Source organism: Alligator mississippiensis, chromosome 12 (assembly GCF_030867095.1).
Source record: "Alligator mississippiensis isolate rAllMis1 chromosome 12, rAllMis1, whole genome shotgun sequence".
NCBI classification, from domain to species: Eukaryota; Metazoa; Chordata; order Crocodylia; family Alligatoridae; genus Alligator; species Alligator mississippiensis.
Genome location: NC_081835.1, coordinates 65,048,272 through 65,076,027, shown reverse-complemented (window position 1 = coordinate 65,076,027; position 27,756 = coordinate 65,048,272). Strand labels below are relative to the sequence as shown.

Genomic DNA, 27,756 nt, shown 5'->3' with positions numbered 1-27,756 from the left:
ATCCAAAAATCTTTCCCTAAATATATGTACATAGAGGATATAGATACAAATTCAGTTTGAAGCATAAGGGCAATTTCTGAGTCAAGGAAGGGAGACATGACATGCCTTTTGATTCAAAACATGTTTGGGAGAATGTTAATGGAATTGTCTTTTTACCCTCTGGACCAGAGAGTTACAGTAAACAACTTACTATATAATGACCCTGTAGGAATTTTATCTTGATATCCTAAATTAAATAATGCAAGTCTGTCCTAATTTTTGCAAAACCATTAGAAGAGTGCATTAAAATAATTGGACATAAGTATGTTCCTCTAGAGTTTTCCTAGTTTGTTTCTCTAGAGTTTTGATTGTGAACACTGAAGTAGGAAAGGGTCTCATCTTGAACAGATGCTTTCTAAGAAAACAGTCACATATCTCAAATTTGGATGTGCAGTTCATATGAGGCTGCAGTTGCAGTGGTCATTGTGTTGAAGGCCTGACAGTCCTGAAAACATGGCAAGATCAATTTTGCTGAAGGGGATTTATTCCTTCTTTTGGAGACTTCCTCATTGAAAGAGGCGATAAAAAGGATAGACAGAAATAACAACATGTATGTGTTTGTATTTAATTTTTTTCAAAAACCTACTTGCGTTGACCTGTATAAAGTGTGATATTTTTTTTTTCTATTTTTAAGCCACAACCAAACAGCAAATATAAAACAAGTATGTGTCGAGATCTGCGACAACAAGGGGGTTGTCCACGAGGAACTAACTGTACATTCGCTCACTCTCAGGAAGAGCTTGAAAAGTAAGTGTGGAAAAGGTGCTGTTGTTTCAGTTAGATCAAAACCGCTTCCATGAAATTTTGGAAGTCACTTCCTTTGTGACTGAATTCTGAGAGAGCTTTGAATTGCAAGATACCTGGTTATGCAAATTAGAGCTTTTAAATTTAGCAGCATATGTAAAGCAGTTGTTATCGTTACCCTTTGCTCAATTCCTTTCACAGAAAAAGCAAAATGCTCCAACATAAGATTGGCTCTAGGCCTGGTACCTGCAAAAGTTCCATCTCCGTATCCATGACAGACGTGCTACCAATTGGGTTTTAACTGAGTGAGGAATAAAGGTCTGCCTGTTTTTACCAGCTACGTAGTAGACAACTTCATAACATTGTTTTCACACAGACCTACTTCCAAATTAACCAGTCAAATGTGCCTTGGAGGAGCTGTTGGTCTTTCATGATAGTGATGTGTATATTGATTTTGCAGTTATTTCTCCCCATTTTAGCTTCAGCATGAGCAGTAGTTTCAAATGCTGTAATATTAGCCTTGTTCATAATCTCTTCTTCAAACTGTCTTTGTCTATATAGGTATCGTTTAAGGAACAAAAAAATCAGTGCAACAGTGAGAACCTTCCCTCTTCTAAATAAAGTTGGCGTAAACAGCACTGTTTCAACCACAACGGGAAACGTAATCTCTGTCATAGGAAGCCCTGAAACAACAGGGAAGATGGTGCCAAGTACTAATGGGATTGCAAGTCTGGAAAGTGGTGTTCCCCAATTGATTCCCCGCTGTGCTGACACTTCCTTAAGATCTTTGGAGAATGTCAAGAAAGGGGGGAAATCTGGAGCCAATGGTCACAACGTCTCTGGATCCCCTACAGAATCATTATCTGAAAAGTGCGTATTGCTGCAGGCTGAAATAACTGGCTCTGATATACTAATGGCAGCAGTTTTGTACTTTGTCAGTCACAACATGCAGAAGATAAGTGACAGGGTCTCGGTTATGTTTGCAGATCGTGAGCAATGGATACTGAACTGTGGTTCTGTTTTGCATTCTCCCCGTGAACTGAGGAAAATTATTTTCTTCTTTTCCCTTTTCCCTGTAACTAAAGCAGTCAGTTTTTCACTAATGCACGAAATGCAAGCTGTACATTTCCAAAAATCTGCTACAGCTTGTGTGCAAACACAGACAGTGATATTCCAAGGGGCACAGCAGTGCCTACTGGAGGCCAGAGCTGTGCTGAGGAAGAAGGGTTTATTCAGGGAGAGGTATTAACTAGGGGAAGGGAAAGAGAGGTGCATTGGAGATACTCACTTGTTGTATAATTGTGCAAGGTTTGCTATAGCAGTGGCAAGGTCATTTCATTTTCAAAGAGTCTGTGAACCCAAGCTTCACATGCCAGCATTGATGCTTTAAGTTTAGGGCGTGTTTTAAATCAACTTGTGTATCATGTAAAATGGCAGTATCCAACCCTCCACATCCCTTCTGCTCACCTATGTTTCAGCCTTATATTTAATGTTCCATTGGGTTGTTTAGTTTAGGAAAAAAATAATTGCATACAGAATTTGACAATTCTTTATGATACAGTAGTGCATAATAGTTGTTGGATTTCCAAATATCAAAAATGTTTCTTTGGAGTCCTGAAGGTTTTCCAGATATCTGACTTTAAAGCTGTTTGGATAGTTGTTCAGACAGCACTAAGCCTCCGGCCAACATTTCAGCACCTCTCTGTCATTACCAAAATATGCTTATAACTGTTTCTTTTCAGTGATGGTATCTGAGCTGTAAGTACATACCAAAAGGGTTAGATCAGCTTATGAGTGCATGATGTTCCCTTGAGAAGAAAGTCAGTGTACTAGCTGTGAAAAATAATGAAATTCAGTAAAAGTTCCATAGGAAACACCTTGTCATACTGTAGCGTATTGCATTGTGACTTGCAGTTGACTGAGTGAAATAATGGGAGATGTATTTGATAATTCTTTTGCAATCTGTTTCAGTAAAATTGGTTCTCCACCCAAGACTCCTGTAAGCCAGGCAGCAGCTACCTCAGCTGGTCCTCCTAATATTGGAACAGAGATGAATTCTGTGCCTCCAAAATCCAGCCCATTTGTACCCAGAGTACCAGTCTATCCTCCACATTCTGATAATGTTCAGTATTTTCAAGATCCGCGGGCCCAGATGTCCTATGAAGTTCCACAGTACCCACAGACGGGTGAGTAACACAGAGCTGTTCTGTAGGCAATCCTTCACTTTTGCATGGATATGCTTGGACATGTGTTTAAACAGGCTGGAATGATTTGGGTTATTTTTGAAGTTCTCAGCTGAATCTGTTTTTTCTTAATGGGACAATATAATCCCTTTTACTGCTAAGAGTGGGTGGGCCAGTAGTCTGTTCTGGCATTGCAGTTCCTGTCTGTGCACACCATGTGTTGTGGGAATTGTATGTCTCAACAGCTAAAACAGTTCAGATCTCATGGTCTCCCATTCCCTTCTGTCCCTTAGTACTCAGTTACCTTTAATCAGATTTGCTCTCTACAGTCTTGTTCAAATCTGAAGTAATATCCCAAGGTGCAGAAAGAAGGCACCAAATTGTTGTAATTGTTTTTCCTATTGCCTGGGCAAATAACATTCCTGGGTCAGGGTAGGTGAATATTTGAGTTTCTTCAGATCCTTCTAATGGTACAGTACTAAATGTCCTTTAGGCATCCATTCAAACAGAGCCTAAGCACTAAGCTTTTCAATTCCTTAGTAAGGAGAAAGACAGAACATAATGGTAATGGGGCCAACAGAGTGAGCATCACTGCCTTAAACCTAAAGTGTTTTTCTATATTAACACATCTCAGTGTATGCTGTTAGGCTTCTTAAGGTATGTATCCAGCTAATATACATACATGTGGGTTCAGTATGGAGAGGGAGTGCGAAAGTACCACCTGTCCTGGTAAGGTTCTTAAAAGTATCACAGCATGGAGGAATGTAGAATTTGTCTGCCACCTACTCCCAGCTGGGTCAGGTCCAGTGAAAACACTGCCAAGTTGTCAGCTCTGCTTCTGTAGGCACTGTGCTCTTACGCACGCACTGTACATCCACAGAATAGTGACAGGATTAAAATGGGGGTATAGAAGCAAGATGCTTGGATCTGAAGCCAGATTTGAGTGCTGCTTACATTTTTAGAACTGCTTAAAATTCTAGGTCATGTGAGACCACATTAAATATGCCTTTCTCCAATTTTCAAGGATACTACGCACCACCTCCAACAGTACCAGCTGGTGTGGCTCCCTGTGTTCCTCGCTTTGTGAGGTCCAATAACGTTCCAGAATCCTCCCTCCCACCTGCTTCCGTGCCATATGCCGATCATTACAGTACATTTCCCCCTCGAGACCGACTGAATTCTCCTTACCAACCTCCTCCTCCGCAGCCGTATGGACCAGTTCCTCCTGTCCCTTCTGGAATGTATGCCCCAGTGTATGACAGCAGGCGTATCTGGCGTCCACAGATGTACCCAAGAGATGATATTATTAGGAGCAATTCTTTACCTCCAATGGATGTGATGCACTCATCTGTCTATCAGACATCATTGCGTGAGAGATATAACTCTTTGGATGGGTATTACTCTGTGGCTTGCCAGCCTCCAAATGAGCAAAGGACTGTGCCTTTACCAAGGGTAAGTGAGAGGGGAAAAGAAAAGGTTGTAAGTGTGGCTTTAAAATGGCATGTCAGAAATCTAATAGCGTAAGTATCCCAGAGCTGTTTTCATACATTGGGTTTAACCCATGTTACTGACTTACTACATAAAAGAACAGCTTCTCCTCTTGTCTGTACAAGTGTCTCAGGGATCATCAGTGGAAAATCACCAGGGAATGAGGGGAGAATGGAGTCCTGAATGTATGCCATAGTCCACAGACCATAATTAAACCTGGAAATTTCCCCCCTGCACTGAATGCTTTAACACCCTGCTCTAATTCTTTCCCTTCCCCATTCTAGCCCTTATACTTATTCTTATGCCTTTTTACTTGTCCTGACAGCTAAGAGATCAGGAGAAACTCATATCTGCTGAACATTCACGCATTAATTCCTTCCTGCTGATTCAATTTTAATTTATTATTTGCTCTAGGAGCCTTGTGGTCACTTGAAGACCAGTTATGATGATCAGTTACGACGAAAGCCAGAGCAGTGGGCACAATACCACACACAGAAAACCCCTCTTGTATCCTCAACGCTTCCTATGGCAGCAACATCTCCAACACCACCTTCTCCTCTCTTCAACGTGGACTTCAGCACAGAGGTGAGAAACCCAAGGAGTTTGTGGTACTTGTCCTTCCTAATTTAATAAACTAACTTGTTACACTTAAGAAATACAGATGTTGCATTCATCACCTTTAATTCTATTAGAATCAAGTTCCTTTTCCTGCAAATGCAGGGGCATAGCTCCTGATGGAGGTATTAAGCTGATGCACTGAGAAATCAAAAAAAGGAAAGAACAGTTTTAAGTAGGGTAATATAAAGGTAATTTAGTAGTATTGAATTATGTTAACTTTTTGTTCAGACTGTTGTATCATAGCGCAGAACCTACCTAGTATAGAGCCTCACAGTGAACTTACATTTAGTTAGAATCACAAATCATCCAGCAGAAGGCTCACAAACGCCAATTTTGTAATTAAATGTGATAAGAGCTTCTTCCTTTTATGAACCTTCAGGTTTCTATGTCGAACACAATGGATGCATTTCTATTAAGAACCTCCTGTTTTATAGTCTTGTTCTTAATGTGTTAAAACATGATGCAGATTTAATCAAGTCGCATATGTTGCCAGAGTCCCCAAAAATATGTATATTAAAATGAAAAGGTGCATAAGGCCCTGGTAAAATATTGTCTAGATACATGATACAACTCTAGCAAAATGGGAAGGGGTTTAGGAAATAAATGTATAAGAATTTGTGATATAAAGACTAAAGTAATCTTGGAGTATTTCTTTTCTATACATGTAAGAAAATACACAGAATCTAAAAGCAACTTAAAGTATATAATATTAAATGAATTTTTAAGCCAAGTCATAATAAATACATGTTGTAAGGGGTAAGGATGGTCACAGATGTGGTTAGCCTTTATTCAAACAAGAGATTAAGAGTTCTATTTCTACCAAGATTTGCTTTATGTACTTTACCAAAGGAAAAACTGTGGATTTTGCTCAAGCTCTATTTTGAAGATTTACTACAGCTACAACCACTGAAAACCAGCCATTAATATAGCACCACTAGTTTCATCCGGTGGCTTTGGTAGGCAAAGCTTACCCTGGCAAAGCTTAGTCTTGTGCAAAAGCAGTACACAGCACTGGAGTACAATGTGGCTTAGACTGGTTTACCCAGTCCGCAATGGAGATTTGGTGCAGCTGCACCAGTGGCTGGTCACTGATGGCTAAAAGTGATGTAAACCCCTAGGGTAGGTAAGTCTTTAAACTTCCTAAACAGACTTAATTTAATTGTTAGTAGCAGAACCCCCAACCCTCTTTTTTCCTGTATGAACATTTCAAAGCTGAGTTCCCTCTGTTTTATTTTCCTTTTCCAAAGTTTTCAGAGAGTGTTACTGACTTGAGTGGTACTAAATTTGAAGAAGACCATCTTTCCCACTACTCACCCTGGTCCTGTGGCACTATTGGCTCCTGCATAAATGCTATCGATTCAGAGCCCAAGGATGTAATCGCCAATTCAAATACTGTGTTAATGGTATGGCTGTTTTGCAAGTTTCTTCTTTTCGATAGGACTTGCTGCAAGTGTTTTGTGTTTGATTGCCAGGTTTTTGTCAATCAAAAATGTTGACAAACTGAAATACTATGAATGGAGGTTAAATTAGTTCAACTTATTTTAAACTGTTTGGAATAGTTTCCCCCAGCTATGTATACAGACTCTCCTCTCAGCAAAATAAACATGCAATGTTTTGAATAATTAATGCTTTTTAGGCTTAAGAGAAATTATTTCAAGAGTAATCAGTTTAAATAAAGCTTTGTGTTGGCCGCAACGTTTTCAATAGCCAATCTGCAAATTAGTATAGAATTGTAGCAGTTTATAATTCAGTAAATCAGGACTCCTGTTCCTCAGACTTCTTTTATTAAAATGAAGGAATTGACAAGCCTGATGCCATATAAATAAGAAGATTTTATAAAATCTGACTGCACTCAGTGATTTCTTCTTCGTCCAGGAAACAAACGATGCTCCAATTTCAGAGCTATCTAAATAGTGTAATAGTGTCTGGATACTTTTGTATAGCAGACTTGCCAGAATAATGTGGGCAAGATATTCAATTTAGGGCAGATGTTTCTGCTGGATAAATACGGTTCCTGATCGTTTTAAGCAAAATAGTCCATGCTGCTGAAATAAACTCTTGTTTATCTCTGGTGTTTAACTAGATCTATTGCTTGTTTATCACTATTTTAGAGAATCTTTATTCTGAACTTCAGTAGAGAAGAAATGAAAAGGCTAAAACTTGTGCCACATTGTGTAGAACTAGGATATCCTGCATGAACTTTAATCTTGGCTGCAGTGCATGCACAGGTCACTTACATAAAGCTAACATTTTATTCCATTACTGTTGTTTCCCAAAATGCAGGGCTGGGCCTGTTAAAATGTCTTTGGGATGCACATATCCTCGTAAGATAAACAACGTAAAATGTAGAGAAACGTAACTGAATGAAAATAAAATATAACTTTGTTTTATCTGATTGAAGCTGAGTACACAAAATTAATTGAGGTTTGAATAAACTGGGGAATAAAAACAAGTTGCCACATAGCAAGGGAGATGACCTTGTTTTTGATAAATAAGCTTTTCTCTGCATTTGTTTTCTGTTCTGGTACAATCCAGGGAGGTGGCTGCTAGCACATTCCCCACCACCAGGGTAACTGCGTCTCTGCCAGCTCCACCCTTCCTTCGTCCAGTTCTAGAACTGCTTGAAAGAATAGTGGAGCATCATGCAGGGATGACATTTTGAAGATATTCTACACAAAGGGCACATCTACGTGAGCCGCCTACTGTGCAGTTGTTACTGCGCAGTCATTTAGTACTTGCATAACCAAGTACTAAATGACTGTGCAGTAACCAGTGTTACTGCACAGTAGCATCCCAGCACAGTTGCCTAGTGACACTTACTGCGCAGTAGCTCATTACTGCTGCATAGTAGCGTCAAGTTGTAGTTTGTGCCCGGCGAGGCTACTGCATAGTAGTAACAAGCTGGTGTACGGTATGCGCCTTGTGTAGACGTGCCCAATGAGAAGAAATTATAGTTTTAAAATATATATCAATATCTATATATAGATATGAATGTGTGTATGCGTGTGCATCTATATATACAGTGTGTATATATAGATATAGATGGATATCTTTGGATATCTATATATAGATATAGGCGGATAGCTATCTAGAGAGAGAAACGGACACAGATATATAGATATCAATATATATTTCAAAACTATAGTTTCCTTTCATATGCAAACCCTTTCCCCCTATATGCCCTGCTTCACTGTCAGTTGCTCTCTGATGGACAGTTAGCTACTGAAAATCCATTATGTAAGTTGCTATGTCTCTTCCCAGCTTGCTAGCTGTAGGAGCAGTCATGTTCAGCACTGGTTATTTTGATAACCGTGGCCTTCTGAATTAGCTGACAGATTGAATGGAAATTCAGTCCCTTGCATTCCTTTTCCCTCTCTCCTCAATATGTAGGATTTGGACAGTGGAGATGTTAAAAGGAGAGTGCATTTGTTTGAAACTCAAAGAAGGGCAAAAGAAGAAGATCCTATCATTCCCTTTAGCGATGGACCGATCATCTCCAAGTGGGGTGCAATCTCCAGATCATCTCGCACAGGTTATCACACAACAGACCCTATTCAAGCCACTGCTTCCCAAGGAAGTGCTACTAAGCCCATAAGTGTATCAGGTATAGTAAATGTTTGTTGTTACTACCACAGCAGGTGCCCCCAAAGCATTTGGATAATTTTTATGACCTACTAATAACTCTGCGCATGCACAGAACTACAGTGTATGCATATTCTGTGATGAGAAGTAGGAAGACACTAAATTGTACGTTAATTTGTTATAGATTATGTCCCATATGTCAATGCTGTTGATTCAAGATGGAGTTCTTATGGCTCAGATTCCACTTCATCAGCGCGCTATATAGAACGGTATGAACTTTGTTTGGCAATTTAGTTACTCTAAACATTCCAGGCACGTGGAAAAAATATCTGAGACTTGAATAGATGCGCTTATTTTTAAAAGTAGCAAATGCTTTACATTCGTGGCCTTATGCTTCAGAAGAAATAGGCTAAACATGAGTTGGCCATTAAAACCTCATTAGTAGGAGTAACAAGCTGGAATGGCCTAGTCAAAGGACTGGGAATCAGGCACTTTTGAGTTGTAATCTCAGCTGTGATATTAGCCCATCACTGTCCTTAAGCAATTTCCATAACTGCTCTGTCTTCGTGTCCCTATACTTGCTTTCCTGAGAAGTGTGTTGTAAGGCATGACTAAGGGATGTTGGAAAAGAGTTAAGTATTATTTGATGCACATCACTTGTATCCAAAACCATAGGATGGTTAGAGAACAAAGTCTGAGGGGTTAATGATGAAAGGAAATGTACGTTTTGGTGCATCTGAGAATAATGCCTCCCTTTATGTTTTAAGGGATAGGTTCATAGTGACCGATTTATCTGGTCACAGAAAGCATTCCAGCACTGGAGATTTACTGAGTATTGAACTACAGCAGGTAAGACCATTTACACCATGCATAAAACTTTATTTAATATAAAGTCTTTCCTATGACTTGTATCTTACTGTGCTTTAGAAAATTAAATATTACAATTGCTAAGTGATTAATAAGAGAGGGTGAGCTAGAGCCTGGTCCTATATACCATACTAGGTGTAGGCTTAGTAACATGAGCAATCCTATTGATTTCAGTAGGGTCACTTCTGATAGAAAGCACTATGCCAGCTAAGTGCATCTTCTGGCACCTATCAAGAGTTCAGTCCCTGTGATCAGAGAAGAGAGTGCTTTTCCCCAATGTGGAGCAGTATTTTGTGGGTGATGAGCATACTGAATTGCCTAGAGAGAGAGCTGCTATATATGTGGGGAGGCTTGTTTAGCAGTCTGACAATACAAGATTTATATGTAGCTTGTACATGTAGTTTATGTTTTTCTCCACAGGCCAAAAGTAATTCATTGTTACTTCAGAGGGAGGCTAATGCGCTAGCCATGCAACAGAAGTGGAGTTCTCTAGATGAAGGCAGTCGCCTTACCTTAAATCTTTTAAGCAAGGAAATTGATTTGAGGAATGGTGAGGTAAAGAAAAGGGTGACTGGGATGAAACAGACAATTGAGGTTTTGGGGCATTTGCTTGGAAAAGTTAAAGTTTAATATATTTATAACCTGTTCTGTTCAAAGAATTTGTTGCAACTGCAAATGGTTACCTCTCTGAGAGCAAGTAGATGTATTTGTTATGCTGCCTCTTGGTAAGCAGGAGCTTAATAATGGAGGACATTAATAGGAATGAGTTCTGCTTTATCACGCAATTGTAGATACATGGGGATGTAGCTGTTCTTTCTATAGATAACTGGAATATATAGATAACCTGGACATGGAAGATGGAAAGAGTCACCATCCATCAGTGCTCCAAACATTTACATAATGGCAAGGAAGTGATTTGTGTAGGATCTAACCACACAGTCTCTGCACAATCTCTGCTCATGGCTCCAGTTGTGGGCAATATAAATTCAGTACCTCAACCAGTGAGCTGTGTAGAAGATTATTTTCCAACATCCACGTTCTTCTCTTCATTACATCACTCGGAATGTAAGCAGGATCCTCTCTATTTCCAAGGATACTGTTGGTATCCAAGTGGTTCTCCTACCTTCTCGTACCCCACCCTTCTCCCACATCTCAGGAATCAGGATTATAACAGTACCATCCACCTTCACTTGAATTCTTGAGCCATGTTTACAGCAGGTGAACATTGCTTTAGTGTTTACATTGTGCACTTTTTACATTTTTTGGCAGAGTGACTATACTGAAGACTGTGCAGATGCAAAGCCAGATCGAGACATTGAATTAGAGCTTTCAGCCCTTGATACCGACGAACCTGACGGACAGGGTGAACAAATAGAGGTATGTAAAAGAGCTGCGTGTTGGAAAAGGGCACAGGGGTCTTTCCACTCATTGTTCTGCTATTTCTAGAAACTTGACCTTGTAAAATGAAGGACTTTTTAAATAAGAAATAGGTTTGGTTATCTTCTTTTGGCAACATTTCATCAGAGTAATTTGTCCCCACCTTTTTACTCCTCTGGGATTATGAACATTCTCTAGTGGCAAGATTTCTTTTCTTTTTGGTAGCTATTATGTATCAGGAATAATTTCATTTTCCCAATATGTAATCACTAGATAGACTTTAATTGCAATAACATTTATATTAAAATAGGGTCATTTAAAGGACATTTTTAATTGACTAATTTCTAATGATAAAGACACTTGTCATTTCCCTCTGTATTATTCCTGTTGTCTCCACCTTCTCTTTTTCTTTCATATTTGGCTTCTTGACACAAATCTTTCTCCTTAAACATTTCCTTCACTTCTGAAAAGTCACACAGTGTTCCAATGTTCTTGTTTCATACCACACAAAAGGATTATAGTCTTTCTTTTAAGCAATCATATGTTCTAAAGGAATAGCGATCCCTATCACTAAGGAATTGGATAACACATGCTGGTTCTTCCAGTTTCCATGCCTTTGTTTTTGTTTTCACTTGTTACATATGGTATTGAGTTCCTGTGAACTGTAATTACATTGTCTTATTAGCAAACCTTGAGAGTGAAACTTATTTCCAGGAGGAAGAATATAGAGGAAAGAATTATTTGTGGAAGAATGTAGATTTTACTACTTCTGCTCTCAGCTTTGTGCTTTATTTGGTTTCCCTTGTGTTGAGAACAGCTCTTCATTTTTCACTAACCGCCTGTCCCATTTGCTACTTTAAAACCTATTTCTTTCTTTTGCCACTGACCTCCACATCATTACTGCCCTTTATCACCATTTTTCTTTAGTAATTGTTTTCCCCTTAGTTGTTCATCTGATTTGAGCTATAAAGTTCTGATTCAGGGGACATACAGAAATGCTGTGTGCCCACACAGTACCCCATAAACACGAACATAGAAACCAGGTATAGTAATGTGTTTGGCCTGCCTGGGATAGCAGGACGTCATGGACTTCTAGGCAGTTTATCAGCACTGCTTCCAGATGCAAATGGTGATTTGTGGCAAGAAGAGAACTACAGGTAGCGGGCTAGTCTGAGCCTCTCATCATTCTTTGCTGATTAGTTATGATTAGTGATGGTGCTCAGTATTTTCAGGAGAGGCTGCCAGGAAAATGTTCTGTGTGAGGAAAGAGTTCACTAATGTGGAGTCAGTGTCCATGTTGTTTTGGGATAGCCTGGGCTTGTTTAACTTCAAGGCTTGCTAAAAGACCTTGACTCTGAGCTTTTGAGGCTTGATAATGATGCGTGCTAGGTGGGAAGGATGTCTGAGCAGAGCTCTTCTTTTTTAACTGGGGTTCAGTTTTGTTGGGGATTAACTGTAAATGTAAATGGGATCATTTAAAAATGTCATTAAAAGGTATCTAGTGTACACAATAGTTGATTCTTTTATATGAAATCAAAACCAATAAAAAAGCCTTGCAAAGAGAAGAGATCCAGAATCACTACATAAAATAAGATGTTCTATCAGAGCAGGTAGTGACAGCACTGATGGAGAATTCTGCCATCTTTCCTTAGGAGATCCTGGACATACAGCTAGGTATCAGTTCACAAGAAGATCAGCTGCTCAATGGGACAACTGTAGAGAATGGTCATTCACTAAAGCAGCGCCAAAAGGAACCTTTGGAGCAGAAGAGACAAAGTTTAGGTGAAGACCTTGTGATTCTGTGAGTGTTAGAGAAACAGCAGCATCAGAATAGTTAATGACATGAGAATGTAAAGAGGAACCACTTACTCTCTCTCGCCTTTTGAGACATCTGCATTATGTGTGCGTGATAAAGTGGGAGGGAGTGTTAAAACAGAAAATAGAAAGGTTTGGTTCATCAGTTTGAAAACTACAGAAATGTTACCTTGTTTTTATGCACTTTAATGCATTCTGGCTTTCTAAGGAAGCGCAGTCATAATGACCAGAAACTATTTTTCATGTATTCTCAAAATACAGTAAAAGCACACTTCTTTTTATACTTACCAGAGATTAGACAAGCTAGTCTCAACAGGGTTAGTATTAAGCTTTAATTAGCATTAATTTTAGTACCAAGAACATTTAAAATACATTGCTGCAATTATCTATTCTAGACTATTTTAACAGCTTAATTTGGCCTTTGAAAATGAAACGATGATCTACATGTCACTTTGTGAGGACGTTCTTCCATAGTAGCATGTTCTGCTTCTGTCACGAGATGCCATTTATTTTCAGTGTTTACCGTATGTAACACCCACGGTTTATTTACTACTGTTTCTGCATTAAGTTGAATATTTGTATAACTTGTTTTTCCCCTCAGGGAGGAGCAGAAAGCAATCCTGCCCGTAACTTCTTGCTTCAGTCAGCCCATCACAGCATCTGTTAGCAATGCAAGCTGCCTGCCCATCAGCACATCAGTCAGTGTTGGCAGCCTCATTTTGAAAACTGCTCACATTATGTCTGAGGATAAAAACAACTTTTTAAAGCCGGCTGTGAATGGCAAGATGGTTAACAGCTGAAACTCGTTCATCTTTCCAGCTTGTGACCACGCCATGGAAGCATTTACACTAGCTTTTTATATATATATAATATATATTATATAATGTATATTTTTTTTAAAAAAAATAATATTGGGGTCATCCATTTCCTGTGGACTCTTTGATACTTCAAGCCCCTCTCGCATTAGCATTCTGAAAAATAAACTTACTTTACTAGGGTAAGGCGTTCACTTTCCACAAATCAATGGAATCTGGACATTGTTTTACTTAAGCTTAAAGCAGCTTTTTATGAGTTTGTAGCAATCCGGTGCAGTAACTGAGCCATTCTTGTTTAAAATGGCTTATGTAGAAAATTAACAACTCAGTTATTTAAACTAGCAGGATCCTACAGTGATACATCTAGTGAAAGTAAAACTAACTTATTTGTCTCTGTTTTGTTTTACGAAAGAGGAACTTGCATCTTGTTGCAGCTGCTTTTTCTTGAGGTGTGGAACTTTGCATGGAATATTGTTTCCTGCTTGAAGAGTGAGAAATAGGGATTTGTAATCTAGATTTTTACAGGGTTAACACACTTTAGCTTTGCACTACTGCATTATATGCAGGACTGTGAATGCAGTGCTCTGTTGCAGCGTTTTATTTCTTATTTGTGTTTTCTCATTTCCGCTTTAGTAGTGTTGATATTTATACACAGGCTACTTGTCCAAGTAAAGATAAATATAAGTAAACCAAGTGCCTAAGTCCTTCAGCTAATGTACTAGGTATTGATTTCTCCAAATTATATGCAGAAGTCTTTTTAACCATATTGACAGATTATGCACTAATTTGACAGTGTAGGTTTTGTTTAATTTTGTTTTGCTTTTTAAATGTAATCCTTCACCTGCTTTTACAGAATCCAGATGACATGGAAAAAGTATCAGGTGCTCTTGGCTTTCCTGTGAAAACCCTGTACGTAGTGTTTGCACTGACTAACAAGATGGTATTGCTATTTTTTTTTAATTTAAACTCAATGGTGAGGTTTTAGACGCTCATGACATTGTCTTTGTTAAATACTGTTAATCATAACTTTTTATTCAGGTTTAATTTTGCTTGTTCATTATCCATTTATTTTCAAAAGGTCTTGAAAATAAAATAGTATAGCATTATCTGACCTTCAGAAATACTGAAAATTTATGAATTTGTGCCCTGCTAAGATGTGACTGAAAATCCTGTTATGTCAACTAATATAGATATTCTTAAACACAGACAACCTAGAGCTCTGGGCATAATTTTTTTCTCTAAAATTTAAAAATTCAGTCACCCTTTCAGAAATGAAAGCAGGACCCTCTCTCCTGGTGATGACTATCCTATTGTTTGTACTCTTCTATTTCTTTCTGACAAGTTTTACATTTTTTATGTTTTTTATTAACTTCTGTGAAGTTGTTTACTCTGAAAATTGTACTGGAATATTTTAAGCCAAGCTGACTTTTCACCAGGTGTACTGTACGTAAGGGCTTTTCCTGCTAGCAAAATGCTTAAAGAGGATCATGTTACTGGTCGTCTGAGTTGTTATTTTACAAAAATCACAGATATGTGTCAGATAACATTTTGATAACTGTTTTGTGCACGTTTCTGGGGGGTGGGGGTTAGCATTTCCCTGAGGGTTGTCGATTAGACTAAGTAAATATTGGTGTTAGATATCTCTCTTAATGAACATGTCCATGAAATAATTATGTTGTAAATATACCTGAAAACCCAAGGGTTAGTTTTGATATTCTGGTATCAGTATGGAAGATCTTACACATTTATTTAATACTAAATGCAAAGAGATGTTTGTAGAAATAACGGTGAAGTAGCCTTTTCTTAATTTCCTTAGGCTATTATTGTATCTTCCCGATAGCCAGTGCCACCTCAGCTCTACCCTGAGACTGATACTTTGTTTCACTTTGCAACTTGAGATGATTAGGCATGAGAATAAGACCATCTTTGTCACCTTAACTTATTTCCTGTTGATGTTGCAAATTAACATAGAATGTTAGACATGAATATGATTGTTGTATATTTTATATCAAAACCATTCTGTAAATATGAATTTATATTACTTTTTAAACGCTTCCAAAATACTTTTATTTGCTGTATGTAATTCCAAAAAAAAAAAGATATGCAAACCAGTATGTCTATTTCATGGATATTTAAACAGTGAGATCTTCCATGTTGAAGGTGATGTAATTTTTTTAAAAAGATTTTTAAATTTTAAATTGCTATTTTGTTACAAAAATAGAGAAAATATAAAGGTTTGAGAAGTCCTTATTCGCCCTCAGGGAAAGAGCCCTCTGTGCACCAGAACTCCACAGAACATCTTCAGCATGATCTGAGGGTGAATATATACTACATAAATTGATCTTGTGTATTTACCTTAACTTTTTAATTTTAAAATTGCAACTTTTAAAACTTGGTTGTGCTCTGCTGGAGGGGGATTGGGATAAGCTGCTTACACACATTTGTCTGTTTGTCCAGTAAAATTACATCAGTCTAACATATTCTTGCCAACCTTACTGGCATGTCTTAAGAACAACCGTATTTATATAGGCTTGTCTGCAGCAGGAGGTCCCATGATACAGTAGCTTTCTAGAAAGACCATATACTTCATATGAAAAGAAGTCAGTTCTGGGCTGAGGCTAGTTTGCGTTGAATCTTTGATATCTGGAACGGCAGACAGAATTGTGTGGGGTTTTTAATAGCGTGCCAACATTGTCATACAATTTTAACACTGCTTATGTGACCTTGCCATGAAACTGCCTTCCAGTGCCGTGACCCAAAGAAGCTACGGATGGGAATCTAGTTTTGGCTTTCCGTTTTTGGTAAAGTTTCATCCCTTGACCCCACACTAACTAGTATGTGTTTGTACGTATAGTTGCAAATCAGGTGCCTTTGGGCAATGGAAGGGCTAATTTTCTGACATGAAAATAGTGACTAATCTTCATGTGTGGCCATAGTATCTCCCATTTATTTTTTTGGCCTAATTTATTATGCTGTCAGAAAAAGGCCCATAGAAGACTGGGGAGAGGAGAGTGGCTTTTTTGCATTGCTCAGACAAGCATCCTTTTTTCCTGTAGAGGTACAGCAGGGATTTCACATGCCAGGGATACAGAAATTGTATCAATATCTAAGTTCAATTGTGTTGCCTCACAACCTGGATTCATTCCTTGTTTTGCCTAATTTTCCACATGAGTCTTAAATTAAAGACTAATGCTAGTGTCAATATGTCATGCTTGTGTGAGAAAGTAATAATCTGTACATTCTTAAGAAAATAGATTGTAGCAGACTGATTGCTCTGCTGCTCAAATTTTGTTCCTGTAATCGGGTAACGAGGAATTTAATCTTAGTGTTCATGCAGATTTTGCATTTTAGAATGTATGCTAGACCCTTCAAAGGAAAGGTTAGACTCTTTGCAAAGCAAACTGGCATTGGTTCTTGAGAGGTTATATATAGTGGCACTAAAGTGTGTGACACAGGATAAGGAAAGCAGTTGTACACAGCTGATTGTGTTAAATAAGCTCTCAGTTGCTCTTTATATAAGTCTAATTCGAAAAATTTAGTGCTTTTTTAACAGACTTGAAGTTTTAATTTAATCTTATGCTCAAGAGCTGAATGCTGTTCTTGTGTGTTAGTGCACTGGGCTTAGTGAGGTACAAAATAAATAACACACAATGGTCAGAAAGAGCTGGGGAAGGAATGTTTAAAAATCTTTTATCAAAACCCAGAACAGTCCAGTAGCGTCTGTTTTTCTTTTTAAAGTACAAACTGTCAAGTTCTAACCGCTGCTGTAACTAAACCGTATACACAGCAGCATCTTGATCATGTTTGTGAACAGATATTTTTCATCATGACAAATCTGTTACTAAAGAAAAAAAACATTCTATTTGAGAGCATAACCAAATGAGAAATTGATATACAGTACATAAAGTCCATTACTTATAGTTTAGTTTGAATCTTTTTGTTAGGAAATCCCTCTAACGTAGGGACCTCTTCTGCAAGCAGAGCACAATAAATGTGCTCTTGAAAGGACCCGCTTTTTTCCAGTATAAATGGACAGCTGTCTCCTTGACGCTAGTGGTCACCGTGCATCTTTTTGCTGGCAAGGGACTGCACTGAGAACTTGTGACCCCCAGGTGTCAATGACAAAACTAAATAAAGCAAAAATGATCAAAATTCCCAATACTTGAGCGACAACTTTTTATTCAAGGAAGATTATCCCTGAAGCTCTTCATCAGCAGTTCATGTTTAACAGAGTTTGAAATTATACAGAGCCTGGCTGCATTTATTACTGCCAAAAGCCAAGGTCATTTGCACATATCCCATCAATTTATCCAGAGTAGGTCTCAGTTAATCCGAGGCATGAAAATGCATGCATTTTCTTAGCTGGGCAAACAAGTACATTATACTGTAGTTGTGATACAACACATGTGGCTTTTATTTGTACTGCACATACCCACTGTACAGCCACTCAGAAGTATTGTGGTTAGCTTGCAGCATCTGCTGTCTGCATTTATACTGTTTACTGCATATTCTTTTCCCTGGAAGTTAAAGAAAAATGTTATTTTTTTTCTTGTTGCATTGATTACATTTTATAAATTTGCTTAGCTGGAAAGTTTGGGAAAAGAGGCCTGTTTGTCAATTGTACAACCGATTGTGAAGCTCTAGTGTGAATATTTTTACGTCTGTATTAGACATTTTCTTTGCAAATCTATTGTTCGATTGAAATGTAAATGAAATAAACGATGGTGTACACCCATCATGTATAAAGCAGGCACCATCGCTACGATGGATTTAATGCTCATTTTTATGGCGCATTCTCAGCTTCTATTTAAAACTATAATTTAAAATCTGTAAAATTAAATGGGGATATATGGGGGGGGAATAAATTCTATTCCGTTTCCTTCGGGTTTGAATTTCCAAACGGTAATGTTTCCCTTTGTGTGATAGGAATAGGATTCAACGGGGAAGCTAGACCGCGGGGTCTGTACAGGGGGGTGGGAAAAGGGGAGCGGTGGGGAGGGGGGGCTTTGTGACAGTGCTGACTAGCAGAGTGAGTCGTGTGTGTTTGCTGTAGCACTGAAGTGAGGAGGTGTTAGCTTTGGCTGCTCACGGGTAGAGCATCATGGTTTTCAGTGTGTCGAGAGAAACTCGATGGCAGGAGTTTGCAGTACTTGACCTGTATTTGCATGCACAAAATAAAAACTATTTGTCCACCTGAAGCGTGTGCGCCTCTGCTTGACTACCTCCAACAGCACGGGTCCTGACACAGATCCCGGGGCCGGCGTTCACTGCTCTCCACCCTAAAACCTCTGACCCTTTACATTCGCTCTTTGCTTTCTAGTAGGGAATAACCAAGGGAATGACGAGCCCCCAAATCCACAGTGCCTGCACACTTGGGGCATGCACGCCTGCACACCTGGGGTCTGGGGGTTGCACCGTGCCTGCACACTTCTCAGCCCAGCAGAACCAGGGGTCACACCGTGAAAGAGGTAGCTTAAAAATGGACACAAGGAGGTGGTTTTCCTTTTTCCCCCCCAGCCTGGCATAGTCCCCTTTCATGCCAGGCTGGGGAAAGGGAACAACTCTCCCCCTTCTCCTCCCCTTCCTTGCACCTGCTGGGCTCAGCCACGTTCCCCCTGCGGGTAAGGCGCAGGCTCCCAGCACGTGACAGCTCCCCTCCCCTCCCCTCCCGGGGGGCGGGGCTAGTGGGCAGCTTCCGCCGGGGACTGCGCGGCCCGACCCATTCCTGCGTGAGGGGGGGGAGCCATCGCCTCCGCGTTGTGGGAAGTGGTAGCGTCCGCTGGCCTGTACCACTTCGCAAGTGGGGGGGGGAGGTGCTGTACTCCCCTGCGCGCGCGGTGTGGTGCCGCCCCCCTTCCCGCCGTGCTTTGCGGCACCAGTCGGCGTCGGGCGGCGCCGGAGGAGGATCGGGCGCGCTGAGGTACCGGGGGGGGGGGGGGGGGGGGGTCGGGCCTGCTCCTCGTCCCCAGCCCCGGGTCCTTCCGCAAGGCGGGGGGCACCGGGGTCACCCACACGCCTCAACGGCGTCCTTTGGGCCTAAAACACCCCCGAGGACGCAGCGGCCCAGCCAGCCCTTCCCTGAGGCCCAGCCTCAACATTCCCTGCTGCAGCCCGCGCCCATTGCTCGCCGCGGCCCTTTGTTTTTAGGCGGGGGGAGGGGAGGAGTCGGTTGATTAAACACACCTGAAGTAACCGAGTTGCGCCTGGCCCCTAAACCGCCTTCCATCTTTTTCGTCTCCACCTTTCAGAGCACGATGACGACGTTGGACGACAAGCTGCTGGGCGAGAAGCTCCAGTATTACTACAGCAGCAGCGACGGGGAGGACGAAGACAGCGAGAGAGACGACAAAGACGACGGCGCCCTTCAGGACCCCGTCGGCGGGGAGGGGGAGCTCGCGGGCGACGGCGGCGTCACGAACACAGGTATCGCCACGTAACGCCTGGTTGTGTTTGCAGGTGCACGGATCTCCCTCCTTCCTCTTGCGCGGTCGCTACGGATCGTTGCCGTCGTCGTGTAACGGCGAGCGCTTTATTTGTCCCTTCGGTCGCCTGACGGACAGCAGCTTTGTAAGCACAGCCGGTTAGGTTTGCCCAGCGAGACGGGCGTGATTGTTCTGGTATCCGTCGCACGGAGTCGGCGTCAGGATTTGGTTGCTATATTCGGTTGCTTCTCTAGGACAGACTGAGTTTTATTCTCCTGTACAAGTTTCCCATCCATTGCTGAAGGGCAGGAGTCGGTATTTATAACGGGGACAGTTGTAGCTAGCGCCATAAATAGCGGCTCCCCCCCAGGGCCCAGCAGCCGCAAAATAGCACGACGTAATCCCTTGCCGGCCACGTCTGCTTTGTTCAAGGGCATACGCAGCTTTAGTCGATTAGCCTTTTTCCGGCACGTCTGTACTTGGGAAGAGGAAACACTTCCATGTTAAGGATACCTCTGAGCCTTGGTGGTAATGCTTCAAGGATTAGTCTGCACACTGTGTTTTTGAGCTGGGTAAATTGCGTACAAAGTCTGTGTAACACCAGGAGGAAAACAGACCAAAAGTAGCTATGTGATTTTCTGAGGGACGTCGGTTGCTTTCTCCCGTTCCTGTGCTTTGTCGCAGCAAATCAAGCAGTATACAATAAGCCTCCAGCATGGGCTGTAATTCTGGCTGCGGCACATTGAAACGCTTTGCATTTTACCTTCAGGTCCAAAAGGTGTCATTAACGACTGGCGAAGATTCAAACAGCTGGAGACGGAACAACGAGAGGAGCAACGCCAAGAAGTGGAAAGGCTCATAAAGAAGTTGTCCATGACCTGTAGAGCTCATTTAGACGATGATGAGGATAAACAGAAACAGAGAGAGCTTCAGGAAAAACTCAATGGAAAGGTAACGTGAGCCACGCAGGAGTTAGGAGACAAATGGTTATTAGCCCTTTTATTTTTCCAGCCATTCGCCAAAATTATGAATTCATGCAACATTCTTGTGAGTTTGGTATGAATTATTGCTTTCTCTCGGACAGGAAAACTAAAGACAGAGGAAGATGAGATCTAGATCCCAGTTATTTAAAGTTTGTGCGACATTTTAAGGCTGTTCACATTCCTGTTAAGACTTGTCCAGGAGCAGCGTTAGGGTCTGTGTCAGACCCTGCCTGTTACTTTCTCAGGGATCATGTATGTATTGTATTAAATAATAGCAAACTTGAGAAACAGTGAGAAAGGCCATAGCGCAACTTTAGCTCCTCTGGGCATGTCTACATGTTCACATTAATGCGCAGTAGTTACTGCACATTTAGTTTAGTACTTCCTTAATAAACTATTAACTAAATGCACAGTAACTACAGTTACTGCACAGTTTTTTTGTGACAGGTACTGCGCAGTTGCCTAATCACACTGTGCAGTAGCTTATTAGCACGGTTTTTGACTGGCACGCTACTTCAGTGTTATTACCACCATTCAGTTAGCATCTAATGTAGACGCACCCTCTGTCTACAGACTAATTTTGTTGTGAAAATTAATTAGTTCAGGAGTCCTAGTTGACTGAATTGTGCAATAAATGTATGTTAAAAGATTAATTTAATTCTCAACTGTTATGGACAGTTGAGGTAATCATCATTTAAATACAGTTTTGAATATAATTGAAATTCCAAAAATGACACAGGCTGATGTTATAAGCCAGCGTAGCGTGTTATATTAGTTAAAGCTGGTCACGATCAGGGCCAAAAGTTAGTTTTACCTTAGGATTGTAATGGGGTGGGAATTTTCTGAATTTTAGACAACTGTTGTTTCTTTGAATCACTTCCCATTTGCTGATAGATATTTTCCACTTTCTGACTCTGCTGCAGGATCAAATTAACTGTTCCTACACCTAACATAATCGCAAACATTCCTAACGGAGCAAAGGCACAGGGATGGAAAGATGAGACCCATAAAAGCCCCTTAATCCCAAATCCATAGGCAAACCAGGAAAATTCATTTTTGTCAAAGGTATTATACATTCGGCTATGGAAAAAACCTTGAAAAGCTGTTACTTGAAAAAGACGGTAGAATAACAAAGCAGGTGTCTGACAGTCTCCAGGCACAGCACCCAACTGACTTTCCATTCGGAGGCTGCTTTAGCAGCTTACCAGGAGCTGCCACTAATAGCCACAGCTAATGGAATAAAACAGGGACCTGTTGTAGTCATTGGCCTCTGCAGTCCCGCTGTGAGAATGGACAGTAGAATAGCAGGGGGCTCTGGCCTCCATGGCCCACTCTCAGATGTTATTAAAGGTGAGTACTGCTGTAGGCCCACTAGCCACCCTGACTGACATGCTGATTAAATGTAATGTGTAGGAGAGTGTGGTTTCTTTCTGGCCTCTTTGTGACACTTTTTTTGTGCGTCTTGTAGATGACTTTACAAGAGTATAACATGGTTCACGATGCTCAAGATGACGAGGAATTTTTACAGCAGTACAGGAAGCAGCGAATGGAGGAGATGAGGCAACAATTTTACAGCGGGCAGCAGTTCAAGCAGGTGTTTGACATCACCACTGGGGAGGGGTTTTTGGACACTATTGATAAGGAACACAAGAGCACGCTGGTCATGATCCACATTTATGAAGATGACATCCCTGGCTCTGAATCCCTTAATGGCTGCATGATCTGTCTTGCTGCTGAGTACCCAATGGTCAAGTTCTGCCGAGTAAAGAGTTCCCTCATCGGGGCTAGCACTCGCTTTACCAGCAGCGCTCTGCCTGCTCTGCTGATCTATAAGGGAGGCGAGCTAATTGGCAACTTTGTGCGAATCACCGACCAGCTTGGAGATGATTTTTTTGCTGTGGACCTGGAGGCTTTTCTGCAGGAATGCGGTCTGCTCCCAGAAAAGGATGTGGTGCTCCTGACCTCCCTTCAGAACCCATCTGCCTGTTTCAGTGAGGACAGTGATCTGGAGATAGACTGAAATAAGCTTCCCATAGGGCCAGTAAGCTAGGGCTGTATCCTTGTGCTGTAAGATGTTCATTCCTCCCTGCCTGTGTGTCTCCTTTTGCACTTTGGCTTTTTGCCCATTAGTATTTTGTTTAAACTCCTTTGTTAGTGTAATGTAAAGAATTCTTAACATTTTCTTAAATTAATTCAATAAAGGGTGAACTAAAACCTGCCTTACACCTGCTAAAAATGCCTTTGAGTCATGTGCACATGAAGAGAATTTTTTACACGTGATATCCTGAAGTGCTCGGTGAGCTCCCGTTTGCATGGCCAGTCCTGTTGCCCCTGCTGCTGGACATGTGCTTTGTTCTATATAAATATCCGGAAAGCAAATTGGTGCTGATACAAAGCCCAAGCTCGATAGGCTCTGGGAGATCAGCTTTACCCAGGGCTGAGACACTGCAAGATGATTTGAATGTTAATGACCAAGAAGCGTCCCTGGATTTACAAGGGATGCACATAAATAGACTGCAAAGGAATCCTCTGCACTTGGAGCTCTCAGTGGCCTAGTAGAGGCTCTCCTGTCCCATGAGAAAAACAGACCTATTCCTGTGGCTTCCCCTACTCTGTACAAAGCCGAGATTCACATGTCTGCATCTGCACTGCAGTGCCTTGCGGGCAGGACTTGGAGTGTGTGTCCACTCCCAGCTCCACTGCAGAGGCAGGACCTCCCTTTGCTGACAGCTCTTCCACCTCTCCTAGATCAAAAAAGGCTTCCGCTATTGTCCAGACGCCAGCGGAAGCGCGTGTAAATGCTCCTGCACCGTCTAGATACAGCTGGTGGCTTCCCAAGATGCACTTTGTGTCTGCTGGCACAGCTGCTGCAGTGGAGCCAGCAGAAGCATGTGGCTAGGCACGCACTTCAGTGGTGCCTGCTGTCTGGCAGCAGCAGCAGGTAAGGGCTCAGCTGAGCAGGGCTTTCTCCGTGCCTTTTTATGAGGCGCCAGCATTGACCCAGCACATTTTCAAGAGAAAACCTTTTAAAATTACTATCGACATGGAAATACAAGGAAGCTTTCCCAGAACACCTGGTCACTGGAGCCAGGGGTGTAGAGGAGTTGGTAACTTGACTGTAGAGGGAGGGTACAGGAAGTGAGGAGTCTGCTCTACGCCTCTTGCTGAGTATAGCGTAGTACGAGGTGGCAGTCGATCTCTCACACCTTACAATTAAAACATTCCCTATTCTATACTGCATTGCACCCAGGTAGATACCCGTTATCACCTGTGAGACTGCACCATGTGGTAGAAAAGGCAGCGCATGGCCTCTCAAGTGACTGAAAGGTTTTTTAGTGGAAAATCTTTCTCTCCCCAGTCAACTAAACCAACTCTCACAACATGAAACATCATAGACATACACATACATGCCTAGGATCCTCCCGTACAGTTCAAAGGGTGGTGTCTAGATCTGACCTGGGATCTTGGGATGGGGGGAGGCTAGTTACAGTATGTCATAACCATTTGGGTTTTACTCTAGTAACGGCTCTTTTTGGGAAGCTCACCATGGCATGGAGCGTTGGTAGGCTTCAATAAAGGAGCAAAATAATAAAATAGGCTCCATGGAGGCTTCAACAATTATTTTTTCCATTTCTTGCTGGAAGTGACAAAAACCCTTTAAACACCATCCCTGTGGCTCTCGGTTGCCTGGCAACATGGGTCTAAAAGTTCCTGTCTTCCCTTGAACACAGCGCGGGTCCCGCTCTGTGCTACAGAAGGAAAACCCTCCAGCACTGGTCACGTCCATTTGTTCCCTAGCATGTTGTTGTTGCAAGCACCGTTGCTTTGTATTGTGAGAGCTGATTGCTTCCCACTAGCAGCACTTTTTGTGTGTTGAGGGTTTTCATTTTTTAAAGTGTTGTGTTTTTACAGTGAAATGTTGCTCTCTTGGATTTTGTCAGTGCTGTGCTGAGGGCACTTACCCATTAGATTGCAGCATCGTGATTTATAGAAAAGCTATTTTTAAACCCAAGAGCTTCTTAAAGACAATAGTTGATTTTTCTCTTTCTGGTCCTGTGGCCTTGGAGTGTCATGGACAGCAACTAGTGTGGGGTTACAAACTCAAAAGTCACAACATTCAAAATCCTTCTAAAACAGTGTGAAATAGATGGCGTAAACACAGTATGTGGTCATGCAAAGGTTTTTTTGACCTGGTTTCAGTCCAGCTGCACTGCTGGCACACATGGTAGCCAGTCTTGGTGGACGTATACAGGGTGTGTATTATATGTATTTAATATTGTAATTGAATCACTTATGTCCCTGATGTAGTGAATCTGTCTTATACCACCATTTAACTTCCTCCCTCATTCCCTGTCTTATTTTTACCTGTTTTCAAATCATTTGATGGGAAAAGTGGATTAATCTATTATGATAACTCATTTGGATTCTGAATATTTGATCTCGTATAGTGCAGTGGGTTGGGATGGATTTATATTGTACTTTGTGTCACACCTGTGGCATCCCACCAGTAGGCGTATCCTACTTGTGGATGATAGAGAAAAACCCAGGGATTTGAGAGATCTGCTTGAGCTCTGTTTTTGCACAAGTTGCACAAGCAGGAAAATAAATAATTTATCATTAAAAATAGGACCTTGCACAAACTCTAGCTGATTTGAGGAAACAAATTAGCAGAAAACAGGACTTTTAAGCGTTTCCAAGGTGGGATGTTTGCCTGCATCTCAGAACTGCAGATGGAAATCATGAAAGTTGCATGAAATGAAACTACTGAGCATTGGTAGCATTACTTTTAAGAGGGGAGAAAAATCAAAGTGGCTGTAATTGATATTCCAGCTGAGATACTGTAAAGTCTGCAGTGCAGACAGCATGCACATTAGCATCATAATAAAACCCAGCTTGGGAGGCAGGGGATCAACACTATTTGAATACCTTTGAAATGTGCATTTCAGATGTGCTCCCTTCCCAGGGGCAGTGAAGTTGTATTAAGATCAAACCCATCTCCTGCCACCCTGTGAGATGAAGGCCTGCGGTGTGAGGACCCCAAGTTATTAATTTAAAGTGCTCAAGTGTACACGAGGCGATTCACAGTGCCAATAGCAAGACGAAGCCCCAAGGAGTTTCTCATCCAGTTAGTCGTGATACGAAGGCTTGTAATAAGCATGAGGGAAGGAGGAGTGAGAGGTTGTGAGTGGTGGTGAGCTCTCCTGCGCCCTGAGAGCTGGCCGGGTCGACACTGAGCACCCAGTAGGGAGGGCTGTGGGTTGTAGCCTGCTGCCGATTGCAGTGGGGAAGCTTTCACCATAGGTTCTCTCTAGCACTCTGGGCCCTATTGAACGCTTGTTTCTTTTGTCCAAACCTGCCCCCACCTCAGGCCTCATCTGCACGAAGAAAAAGGGCACGTGCCTTCACACCTGCCAGCAAACGCAGGTGAGAACCATACTGCCAGGACAGCTCAGCGCGCAACGTGCTAGCAGGAGCACCAGGGCTCACCTTGGCCAGCAGGCAGCCGGCCTCCTCCGTGCTGGGTATCGACATCACATGCACACGAGCCTTGAGACACAAACACGGGCTGACGAACATGTTGGCAAAACAGCTGTGGTGAGTTTTGTCACAAACATCCCCCCGAAGACAATCGCTCACCTGCCTCGTATGGATGGACTATAGGAAAGTGCCGTTAGTACCTGTGAAGGGCTTGCAGCAAAGCGGCACTGCAGAGGACCGTGTCAGCAGTCAGCTGCTGGAGGGTTTTTTATGCCCCGGTGCTTGGCTATGGCTAGCGTGGGGTGGAGAAGTGTCACTCGCGACTGCTTGGCAGTGACCAGGAGCTGAAGGGAGGAAAGCGTTAATGTTCTGGTTTGATCATCCTGGTAGTTAAGCAACAGCTGGCTGTGCATCTCCTGAAAAGGAGTGTGTGTGCCGGGTAAGCAGTGGGAGACTCGACTCGGGTTGAGGAGGCAGCCGTCCGCAGTCCCCACAGCGTCCTCCCGCAGAGGGGTCCAGCAGCCGGTTAACATGGGTCGTGGGCATCAAGCAGCAAGAGGGAGCACACCCAGGCAGCGCCAGCTGTGACATGGGACAGGTACCAGCATGCAGCTTGCACCTTCCCCATGGGAGCTTGCTTCCCCATGCGGGCAGCAGAGGGGCCAGCTATCCTGCTGCATCTTATGAGGGATCCTAGCCAGGTCAGAGGAGTCCAGCGTGGCTGTGAGTGCCGAGGGCTGTTCTCCTGCAGGAAAGTCTCAGCGTTTGGGAGAAAAGACTTAGAATCTCAGCCTTGCCTTTTGCAAAGCGATGAAGTAGGTGGTTAGCAGGGGAGCATCTTTCCTAACCGGTGTGCAGATTTGTCTAAGCGGTCTAGGTACCAAAATGCATTTCAGCTGCACCAAACCCAGCTGGACCTGCTTAACTCTGTTGCGATTCACTGGCACTGCAAGAGCCTTTTCAGTGGAGGGCTCAAAAAAGGCAGTGCCTATCCCTGCAAAATAAGGACCGTTGGTATTTACTGGCTTAAGATGGTTAGATGTGTCTCTGCTGATCTCTGTCTCTGAAAGGCAGCAGCAAATGGATGCAGAGGGAAGGGTAAGGCCAGCTGCATGTTGTGCACTTCTCACAGGGAGGGCAGGAGGAAGCTGTAGGAAGGTGCAAATGTTAGCAACTTTGCTGCCTCCCCAAATCCTTTCTTTTGCAACAGACTGTGTCCTACCTCTGGTTGCACTCGATCCTTCTCTCAAGCAAATGAGAGAGAAAATGTGTAGCTGCAGACCCTGAATGTCTGGCATTTTTGGTCTGTCACTGTGGCCAGGGAGAACTCTGCCCTAGCGAGCTC

At 42.0% G+C, this 27,756-nt stretch overlaps 2 protein-coding genes across 7 annotated transcripts in view; both read left to right on the top strand.

The window, feature by feature from the left end:
• RC3H2 (ring finger and CCCH-type domains 2) overlaps positions 1–18,726 on the top strand; it is a 37,309-nt gene extending 18,583 nt beyond the window's left edge. For 5 of the 6 annotated variants that reach the window (XM_006267250.4, XM_019475776.2, XM_059715719.1 and 2 more), the window contains 13 exons: positions 674–786; positions 1,345–1,653; positions 2,755–2,969; positions 3,991–4,418; positions 4,869–5,039; positions 6,320–6,475; positions 8,463–8,676; positions 8,839–8,923; positions 9,422–9,503; positions 9,942–10,076; positions 10,791–10,898; positions 12,551–12,699; positions 13,315–18,726. In XM_006267250.4, the coding sequence (XP_006267312.1) occupies positions 674–786; positions 1,345–1,653; positions 2,755–2,969; positions 3,991–4,418; positions 4,869–5,039; positions 6,320–6,475; positions 8,463–8,676; positions 8,839–8,923; positions 9,422–9,503; positions 9,942–10,076; positions 10,791–10,898; positions 12,551–12,699; positions 13,315–13,513 (2,364 nt within the window). In that variant the 3' untranslated portion in view covers positions 13,514–18,726. The remainder of the gene's footprint in view (positions 1–673; positions 787–1,344; positions 1,654–2,754; positions 2,970–3,990; positions 4,419–4,868; positions 5,040–6,319; positions 6,476–8,462; positions 8,677–8,838; positions 8,924–9,421; positions 9,504–9,941; positions 10,077–10,790; positions 10,899–12,550; positions 12,700–13,314) is intronic. The other variant, XM_059715720.1, reaches the window with a different exon arrangement.
• Positions 18,727–19,340: 614 nt separating this feature from the next.
• PDCL (phosducin like) lies at positions 19,341–23,156 on the top strand. The gene is made up of 4 exons (XM_006267249.4): positions 19,341–19,448; positions 19,777–19,951; positions 20,720–20,901; positions 22,402–23,156. The coding sequence occupies exons 2-4, from the start codon at positions 19,783–19,785 to the stop codon at positions 22,951–22,953; spliced, it is 903 nt and encodes a 300-aa protein (XP_006267311.1). The 5' UTR covers positions 19,341–19,448; positions 19,777–19,782; the 3' UTR covers positions 22,954–23,156.
• The last annotated feature ends 4,600 nt before the right edge of the window (positions 23,157–27,756 follow it).